Source organism: Borostomias antarcticus (assembly GCF_949987555.1).
Source record: "Borostomias antarcticus genome assembly, chromosome: 27".
In the NCBI taxonomy this organism is placed as follows: Eukaryota; Metazoa; Chordata; class Actinopteri; order Stomiiformes; family Stomiidae; genus Borostomias; species Borostomias antarcticus.
In genome coordinates, this window is record NC_140260.1 from 581,865 (window position 1) to 592,500 (window position 10,636).

At 48.9% G+C, this 10,636-nt stretch overlaps 1 protein-coding gene across 1 annotated transcript in view; it reads right to left on the reverse strand.

Moving 5' to 3' along the window:
* Positions 1 to 574: 574 nt before the first annotated feature.
* The window catches only part of col6a4a (collagen, type VI, alpha 4a), a gene marked incomplete at both ends in the record, with an annotated part of 48,643 nt that continues 38,581 nt past the window's right edge, over positions 575 to 10,636 (reverse strand). The window contains 4 exons of the mRNA XM_084459304.1: positions 575 to 750; positions 1,373 to 1,543; positions 8,105 to 8,188; positions 9,823 to 10,488. Coding sequence (XP_084315430.1) covers positions 575 to 750; positions 1,373 to 1,543; positions 8,105 to 8,188; positions 9,823 to 10,488 — 1,097 coding nt within the window. The remainder of the gene's footprint in view (positions 751 to 1,372; positions 1,544 to 8,104; positions 8,189 to 9,822; positions 10,489 to 10,636) is intronic.

The following is a 10,636-nucleotide window of genomic DNA, read 5'->3' on the forward strand; positions in this document are numbered from 1 at the left end:
TCACCCAACACTTTTATTTCCAGCACCATGAATCATCAACCATTAAGACATACAGCACTATAATATATAGACCAGGTTGCTGGTCTGCTGCAGCTGGTCCGGTTGAAATGTATGCCCTTCTACGTAGCCTACATATTAGGATGTGCGTCTCAGATGATGAAGTAGTCTTGTGGTGTTGTGTGAATTGGAGTTCCTGTCTTCATCGAAGGGGTAAGAACCCTCAGACAACACCTCCAGCATGTGAAGTGTTTATGTGCACACATTGATACCTTTTTTTTCTCCCTTTCTTTATTTTTTAACAGTAATGACAAGCCATTTATGGGACGCGGCTCCTTTACTTGACACTCTGTGGATCAGATGTATTTTTATTTGGTTTTAATGATACACTTGAGCAAAGCGTCCTCGGTACCAAACTATAGTGACTGAACAATTATTGAGGGAGGCCCAGGCTCAGGCAAACCAGAGGAGGACTTTAGACCGGCGCTCTGGCGTGGTGGCGTTGCGCAGCTAATGGTGTTCTTCATGTCCGCTCTCCTCGGGGCTTGCGTTGCGGTTCCGTGCGGGTCTGTTGTTCTTAGCGCTTCCTGGTCAGACACAGGGCCTCGCACTCCTCCTGCGTCTTGAAGCGGTTGCCGTTGCCGCCGCAGCCGCCGAACCAGAAGCGAGAGCACTCGCGCTGCGCGCCGTCGAAGAACCACATCACCGTGTAGGTCAGGCAGCTGCCCACGTCCTGCTCCAGGGAACACACGCCTGGACACGGCGAGGCGGAGGGGGGGGGAAGGAAAGGGAGACCGAAAATGTGGTGAGGATGGGAGAAAAATCGTGGGGATCATTTAATAAAAGCGATTAAAACTGTCAGATTCACACTCAAGTGAAAAACAACTAGTGATATCATCAACTGTGCCCAAATAAAGATGTGGGACGTTTTTGTACAAAAAAAAGAACTTTGACTTGATTCACTAAAGTAAACTACAAACAGTGTTTGAGCCGAAGGGCTGAAGGGCTGACACTGCGCTCCTTACTCTGGTCAACAGCTTGAGCTCCCTCTGTCCTCAGGAGGGAAGTGGGATCTGCAACAAATATTAGTTCAACCTTTCAAACACAACAGCATTTTTGCTCAAGCATCACCTTACTTGAAGCACACGCAAAGTAAATCACCTTATTCTTGGTAAATATTTTACACAAAGACTTTTTTACTCATGAAGACAGACCTACTGATAAATAAAAATGCTGTCAGTTGAGTGGTCGTGCAAATGCATATCCAAACCAACTGTTAAAAAGACAAGCCAGCAGTGACTACTGAAGCACAGCGTCTAACAGCACACGATGGTGTCTACTTGGGATGTTGAGCCAAACGAGCCGCATTACTTACTGAAGGTGTCACACGTCTGGAAGCATTCGCTCTCAGTGCTAAAGCGGTTGCTGTTACCGTCGCAGCCTCCGTACCAGAAGGGCGAGCATGCATGGATGGAGGTGTTATAGTGCCATCGCACAACATAGTCCCGGCAAGGGCTACCCATGTCCACCTCCAGCTCACACTGGGCTGAAACCAGAACACGCAGCTTTACCAGGGGAGCTGTCACAGAACAGGGAGGCATGCAGTGAGCAGCGCTGACTGGATCTACTCATGCAACGGCTGAAAAAGTGTCAACGTCAGCATAAAAACAAAAACATGCCTTCAGCCATGCGATCATTGCTAACTACGCTTGAACATGGGTGTATTACAATGGCGTATTCCAATTGCTATAGATAATATAACAATTAAGACTTCTATCAACCATATCAATACAACCCATCATTTTACAGCAGTGTGAACATGAATGCAAGTCTAGTTGTTCTACATGTGAACCCCAATACCATGGGGTGTGCTTCATATGTGTGTCCTCATGGCCTCATTGAATGAAAAGGTGCTGAGTTAAAGGCTCCGTGCTGTTTGGATGCAGCTGGAACCTGGAACTGCAAATACCCCTCATGTTGGGTCTTGACGGGCGTCTCTCTCTGTTGCCCCTGGAGATGTCTCCGTCCCCCCTGGACAGGGTGTGTGAGACGTCCACCTGACTACGTCCACCTGGCTTTGACTGGTAAACACCCGTGTGCTCCAGAAACACTTCCTGCTGCTTGTCACCGAGGTCCTCCAACTCCTCCTCCTCCGGTAGGCTAGGGAAGAGAGAGAATGTAATGGAATTTAACTGATCTAGTCAAAAAACGATTTACCAAGATTCGCTCAAAAGGTTAAGTCTGGTTTATTGTGAAAACATACGAGCGCAAGGACTTTCTGGACAACCCAACAGAGTGGTCTATCCAGACAAGTGAGTTTAAGCTCGCCTAGTACCCCCTTATATGTGCTCAAAACACAGGTATGGTGCTTCCAGGATGTGATTGGCTACTCCATTGTACGTCATATGAAATGGCAGGCGTGGCCAAGAGTACAGACATGTGACATGAGAAAAAGGCGGCAATTGGGGACAAAGGATGGTTATTCTGTTGTAGACAGCACAGCTATGTGAATATTTGGGGGAGGTGAAGAATTACAAAAGGAGAGAGAGGACAAAGGTTTAAGGTGTTTGGATGTAAATTCCTCAACAATCCCCCATTTGTGCCTGAACAGGTACACAAAAATAAAATATAAAATCCAAACACAAAGTGTAAACATTCAGCTATGCTATACATGTGGAAAAGAAATAATCTCTCCACTAGGTGGAGCAAAAAATAATAATTTTTATTTTATTTTATTGTGAAATATTTAACAAAAAAATAGATTATTTTCTTTCCACGTGCAAAATCACGCACCAAAACCCCTTGTTTCAGAAATATGACAGGAAACAAGGTAAAAAAGATGACATGATTATATACTATTTATAGTCTAAAAGTGGACAACCATTCACCAAAAACCTTGATTTTAAAGTTTGAACAAGGCAAAAAGATGAATGGTTACCAGTGTAAGAAGGGCAAAAAAACCTCTTGGTCAATTTAGAGGAAAAACCCAAACTTATTTATCAACTCATGTTTCAACCATTGTAACTCTTGTAAACAAATATGATATTTTTTCAAGATAATTCAAAGTTCATTCACTCTTGTGAATAATCGCATGTAATTTCCTCTGGATCATAGCTTCCATGTTTGCGTCTCTGAATGTTTAATGTAGGTTCCAGTGTGTGCGGTTAGAGGTGCAGTCATTGCTGTTGATTGTCCACGTTGTCATACCACAACCACGAGAAGGAGGTGACCGGCAAGGTCAGTCTCCGATTGCTCATCAGAGGAGAGGACAGTGTGGCGGTGACTGCTTTGCCCTTGAGATCTCTGGTTCGGCTGCATGGACCGTCCTCTCAGCTACTTTTGACAGCTATTCCACACAGGCCAGAATGCCCTGGTCCTGATTGTTCCATCTTTGACGGGTAGGTTCACCCCGCAACATCTACTTCTCTTCCATGTTTTCTGGCCTGTTCTCAGGCTGCTCATCTGCTCCTTGGTTTGGGACGCAACGGCGTCGAAGTTCTCTCAGCTACTCTGGCAGCCGTCTGCGTGGTGAGTTGAATCTGGTACGGCCCCAGGTCGCGGATCAGGACCCAACGGCCTGGTTGGAGATAAGAAGAAGCCCTCTCTGGCATCCGGAATGGTCGCCTTCCTTAGTTGGGACTTCATACGGGGAGCAGGCCGGCAATGTCTTTGAGAGACATGGGAGGAGAGACCTGTGAATCCACAGATGAGAGAGACAAACAGAGACAAAACAGAAGAGCAAAAGGAGAGTCCTCTGGTCTGGTCTCCCTGTTCCCCTCTTTGAGTCCACCGGTCTGGTCTCCCTGTTCCCCTCTTTGGTCAGGAACGGTTATCAGCAGTCTGTTGAAGATACTCAGAAACATGGTTAAGTGCAAGCTCCTGCTTTGGGGAAAAATTGTGTTATTCAGTCAGGAAAACTTAAACAGGGTGTCTGTTCAAGTGTCATTAGAGCCAGTCGGGCTCGTCAGTCTATGTAGTTTGTCAGTGGGGACCTAGCTTTTGTCCATTTACCGAATCGGACAGTAACAGGGATCTAGGCTCTGCAGTAGCCTACAGTGACATCAGGGGCAGTGTAAGAATTACTTTAACACGCCCAGTCCCCAGTCATGATCAAGGCAATTGGATTTTGCTCTTAGAATTTCTCTTGCGATTTTATGAAATAAAAATAAAAAGATTCTCATCTCAACAAAACAACACCCCCTAAGGGTGAAAACTAATTCCCTGAAGTCAGGATAAAACAGAGATGGGGGAAAAAAAAATGCATCACTCAAATAAAATAACACTAAAATGAACTCGCTTCATTTACAATTAACAAAACATCAATTATCAATTAATCAAAAAATCAATCAAAGCTTTATTTGTATAGCTAATTATTAAATATTCTATATCTAAAACTTCCCTCTTCTGCATTTGAGGACAGAGTATTGGGCACGCTTCGGACAAAATGGTCTCTTCCCTATGTCATACTTATCTGTCGCTCACGGTGAGTCGGTGACATGGCGTTGGCCCTGCATCCCACGAACCACAGGTCGCCCATCTGTAGGGAAACAGGCCGGTAACCTCCATCTCCACCTCCGGTCCTGTGCCCGTCTCCTGGTTCGGCATTCACCCATCACTCCCGGAACGACAGTTGTCTGTAAAAACACTCAGAAAAACACTCAGGCCCGATGAATGTGCCTCAAACTATAAACATGAGATATTTAACATAACCATTTAAAAATATATAATTGGGTTAGGAGATGCTGCATGCAGATTAAGACACTGACAAACATTAATTATCCTCCCACCATCATGCACAAACCTTACGTCCTCAGCTACATCTGTCTTCTCCTGTTTATTTACCTTAAAAAAAATGGCTCTATCTTGGCTAGTTAAAATCTCCCTTGTGGGTTGTTCAAGGGAACTCCAGCAGGTGGCGCTCGACCCCAAATCTGAGGCTCTTCCTTTTCATTCAGCTTGCGGTAACTGTGACACCGTTCAATCCAGTGGCCATACTGACCACAATGGAAGCATGAATCGTCTCTATCTTCACTTCGATTATACCTTTTTCCTCGCCTAACCCTACCAGAACGCTTCCTATTGTTTCTCTGTCGCCACTGTGGTCGTTGTTGGTTCCAAATTAAACTTAGCCTCAGATATAGCTCTAGCCAATTCTTCCTTCCTGACTTGTTCTTGTTCGGTGTAATACTTCGTAGAAAGGGGCGCGCTTAACTCGTATTGTAGAGGGGAGAGAGAAGGGACGTGGCTAATGGCGGGAGCATGAAAAGGGGGAACAACAACAGCCTGGTTGGGCGGTGTGAGCACGGGGCAACGAGTCGAGGGGGAAAAATCTAATTTTAAATCAGAGTTATTCTGCTGGGGAAATGGCGGAGAGACCGTCTGCTGAACCTCCTTATCTTTCCTTCCTGACCTAAAAAACCTCGTGCTACTCTCTCCCAAATCTTAAAAGCAGACCAGTCTATAGAATTAACAGGCTTTTCCCTTAACCTAGACATCTCAAACACCTCTAGCTGAGCCCGAATCTTAGCTAAAAATTTAACACTGAGTGTCAGATGGGGATGTAAGAAATTGAAAATGCTTTAGCGCATAACGAAATCTGCCAACAAAAGCTCGCAGAATAATGCTTCAGCGCAACAATCTCATCAGGGCTAGACAAATTGCAAGCTAGCAGTAGAATCCCTAATAAACACGACGCAGCCTAAAACAGCAATGAAAGGAAACCTTTTAGTTAACTCACGGCGGGAAATAATACAATTTCGAAAGAAACAAAGACACATTAAACCGCTAATTAACTCAACCAGCAACTGGTCCTTTGTTCTCCCTCTGGCTCGATGGTGGATCACGGGAGAGCGGAGTAGTAGTTGTTGTTTCCTTTTGTCTCCCAGACAACCAGCTAGCCTACTGGAAATCTAGTAGTTACGAATTTAACAGTCTAAACAGTGTACAAAATACTTACAATACTTACCTGGATAATAGGCGCGCTTAACAAACAATACAAGGCAAGAGCCGAAGCTCAAACAGTAAACAACAAAACGAACAACCCCGTGCAGGGACACAGAACACAAAAGACGAACAAAGGCCCACGTTACAACAAGCAAAAAAACATATGCCTGCCTGCCAGGCTGAACCACCAGCCTCTTGGTTGGAAGCTACCCAACCACCCGGGATAAAGGGGAAAACGTTTCTCCAAGAAACGCGGATTGGAAACACCAATCACTCCCGTAGCTACATCTGTTGGTAATCGTTCTAAAACGAAACATCAACAATCACTTTGAAGCTAGTTGGCAATCGTGCTAACACGAAACATCAACAACGGGGCTTAAGCTAGTTGGTAATCGTTCTGAAACGAAACATCAACAATGAGGCTTAAGCTAGTTGGTAATCGTTCTAAAAACGAAACATCAACAACAACGAGCGCCCTACCCTCGGTAGGAAACACCCAACTCCCCCCGCGGGGCTTTTGTTTTCAGAACACACCAGACCAACACAATCCGAAACTAAAACAAGGCAAATACAACTCAGAACCATAAGAGGGTTCGTTGAAACGTACCTGTGAGTTCAAGAATCCAGTGGAAGAACTGAGGAAATAATCTCAGCGTGCGCTCTGGCGCAAGAGAGAAGATTGACTTTCCAAGCCCACTATTATGGACCGACACGTCTGCCGACCAGTTCATCCACTGGAATCCCGAAGCAACACGCAGGTAGTCCTCCCTTTTCATCCGCGTCGCCAACTGTAATGGAATTTAACTGATCTAGTCAAAAAAGGATTTACCAAGATTCGCTCAAAAGGTTAAGTCTGGTTTATTGTGAAAACATACGAGCGCAAGGACTTTCTGGACAACCCAACAGAGTGGTCTATCCAGACAAGTGAGTTTAAGCTCGCCTAGTACCCCCTTATATGTGCTCAAAACACAGGTATGGTGCTTCCAGGATGTGATTGGCTACTCCATTGTACGTCATATGAAATGGCAGGCGTGGCCAAGAGTACAGACATGTGACATGAGAAAAAGGCGGCAATTGGGGACAAAGGATGGTTATTCTGTTGTAGACAGCACAGCTATGTGAATATTTGGGGGAGGTGATGAATTACAAAAGGAGAGAGAGGACAAAGGTTTAAGGTGTTTGGATGTAAATTCCTCAACAAGAACACGTTCCTAATCAACCACTATCGCTGCATGGAAAACTGCTATTGTGCTATTGGACGCTGTCTGATCTGTACCGATCAGGGGCGAGGCCAATGGGCCAGATTGACAGCTGACCCACCCAAACAAGTTCCGTAGCCAAACATTTGAATGAGGGAAGTAGAAAAAAACATGAAAATAAGTTTAAATGTATTCAACAAATTGTAATAAAATTAAAAGAAACAAGACTGCACGCTTTGTTTGATTTTTAATGTTAATAATAATCATTCATAATATGATCGATGCTGCTACTGTAGGCTCCGTCAACGTGAGCTGTCTGCGTCAGTCCTCACTGGTTGGAGGTAACGTTAGGCTGTTAAGGCCTGTTGGCCGAGCTGCTAGCTAGCTTGAATGTCGTTGTCGAAACATGTTAAACAAACGTCGTTGTCAAACTACTTTAAAATACCACGCAGAGAGGAGAGGGAAGATCTACCCACACCACCTGATAATGACTGCCAGATCCGGTCCAGATCCGGTCCAGATCCAGTCCCTACACCGCGGAAATAGCCAAGGCCTCGGGCCTCCCTTGCCCATGCTCAGCCCTCTGTTCCTTGAGAGAAACGTGGTCACGCTAATCTGACTCCGCCTGCACACCTGTGCGCTTGACCAGCTGCATATTATATTGTAGTTTAATAGGCTCTGTGCACCAACTTCACTACTTCCTGAAAGTCACTTGGCATCTTTATTTCCTGTCCTATATGATTGGATTAAGTGATTAATCAGATGTGTGCTGGGTCTGTCGTTTTAGAGCTTTCAAAAGGGCTCACAAAGGCTCTGGTGGCTTAGGAGTTCCATAGTATTGCTGCATACTAGGGTACAGTATAGAGTATATGTAGTTAGTGTTTGTGTGATGGGCGTGGCCTACCTGTACACGTATACCTGCCCCTGACCCTGGTCCTGGTCCTGACCCTGGTCCTGGTCCTGACCCTGACCCTGGTCGTGACCCTGGTCCTGATGCTCCAGCTGCTCACACACGTGCTTGAGGCTGGGTAGAGAATACTCCCTCCCTCCTAGCATGAGAAAACACAACCATGAGCACATGAGACACGACACACACACACACACACACACACAGACAGACACACACACACACACACACACACACACACACAGACAAACACTCGCACACCCACACACACACACACACACACACACACACACCCAAAACAAACACCCACACTCGCACACACACACACACACACACACACACACACACACACACACACACACAGACAAACACCCACCCACACACACAAAAGTATCTAATTGACAAGATTAAGTAACTGATCACTAGTTTTGCCAAGGCTCGATATCTATGAGGGCAGAAAACACACACACACACACACACACACACACACAGATAAAGGCCTACTACACACTATCCCACAGACGGCATAACCATAATGGAGGACGGGGTGGTCAGATGGAAGGGTGTGGTGAGGGGTGGTGAGGGGTGGTCAGATGGAAGGGTGTGGTGAGGGGTGGTCAGATGGAAGGGTGTGGTGAGGGGTGGTCAGATGGAAGGGTGTGGTGAGGGGTGGTGAGGGGTGGTCAGATGGAAGGGTGTGGTGAGGGGTGGTCAGATGGAAGGGTGTGGTGAGGGGTGGTCAGATGGAAGGGTGTGGTGAGGGGTGGTGAGGGGTGGTCAGATGGAAGGGTGTGGTGAGGGGTGGTCAGATGGAAGGGTGTGGTGAGGGTGTGGTGAGGGGTGGTCAGATGGAAGGGTGTGGTGAGGGGTGGTCAGATGGAAGGGTGTGGTGAGGGGTGGTGAGGGGTGGTCAGATGGAAGGGTGTGGTGAGGGGTGGTGAGGGGTGGTCAGATGGAAGGGTGTGGTGAGGGGTGGTCAGATGGAAGGGTGTGGTGAGGGGTGGTCAGATGGAAGGGTGTGGTGAGGGGTGGTGAGGGGTGGTCAGATGGAAGGGTGTGGTAAGGGTGTGGTGAGGGGTGGTCAGATGGAAGGGCGTGGTGAGGGGTGGTCAGATGGAAGGGTGTGGTGAGGGGTGGTCAGATGGAAGGGTGTGGTGAGGGGTGGTCAGATGGAAGGGTGTGGTGAGGGGTGGTCAGATGGAAGGGTGTGGTGAGGGGTGGTCAGATGGAAGGGTGTGGTGAGGGGTGGTCAGATGGAAGGGTGTGGTGAGGGGTGGTCAGATGGAAGGGTGTGGTGAGGGGTGGTGAGGGGTGGTCAGATGGAAGGGTGTGGTGAGGGGTGGTGAGGGGTGGTCAGATCTAAGGGTGTGGTGAGGGGTGGTGAGGGGTGGTCAGATGGAAGGGTGTGGTGAGGGGTGGTGAGGGGTGGTCAGATGGAAGGGTGTGGTGAGGGGTGGTCAGATGGAAGGGTGTGGTGAGGGTTGGTCAGATGGAAGGGTGTGGTGAGGGGTGGTCAGATGGAAGGGTGTGGTGAGGGGTGGTCAGATGGAAGGGTGTGGTGAGGGTTGGTCAGATGGAAGGGTGTGGTGAGGGGTGGTCAGATGGAAGGGTGTGGTGAGGGGTGGTGAGGGGTGGTCAGATGGAAGGGTGTGGTGAGGGGTGGTCAGATGGAAGGGTGTGGTGAGGGGTGGTCAGATGGAAGGGTGTGGTGAGGGGTGGTCAGATGGAAGGGTGTGGTGAGGGGTGGTCAGATGGAAGGGTGTGGTGTGGTCTCACTGTTGAGGATGGCGAGGAGCGCCCTGAAGAAGCGCTGAGCGTATCCCTGCTCCTCCTCCCTCATGTGGCCCAGGTGCAGGAGGTGCTGCTCCACAGGGGGGCTGGCCAGCTGCTCCACCTGCGTCTGGTTGTACGCGTCGCCCACCGTGATCACAAACAGCACCACCCCCTGGCACTTGGCCTGCTGGGAAACGTAGTGCAGCTTGGCGCGGTCCCAGTAGACCACCTCGTCCCCTACGACCACCAGGACCACCTTGCTCTGCCGGGGCTTGACTGCCTTGGGCAGCACCTCCCGCAGGGTGAAGTCCAGGGCCTGGCCCAGGGCGCAGGCCCCCCCGTGCTGCCGCATGCCCTGGAGGACGTGCCTCTTCATCATGGTGTGGTTCTGGTAGCGCTGGAAGCCGAACTCCAGCTTGGCGGGCGGCTGGGCCTGGTACTGAGAGCCGGTCTGCTGGACCAGGGCCACCCTGGCCTGGTGGTCTCCCTGGCCGGGCTTGGGGCTCACGGCCAGCTGCTCCACCACCCTGCCCAGCAGGCGCTGCACGCCGGCGTACTGGTCAGCCTGGACCCCCCGCGAGCCGTCCACCACCAGGGCCAGGTCCATGTCCACTCGCTGGGGCAGCAGATCCCTGATGATGGAGCACTCCTCCAGGGGTCTGCAAGGGTCTAGCGGAGCAGGGGAGCAGGGGTCACCAGAGGAGCAGGGGTCACCAGGGGAGCAGGGGTCACCAGGGGAACAGGGGTCACCAAACACACACAAGCATCCAAGTGCACACGACTCCCGCATGAGAAGCAGTCTGCAGAATTAGTCATT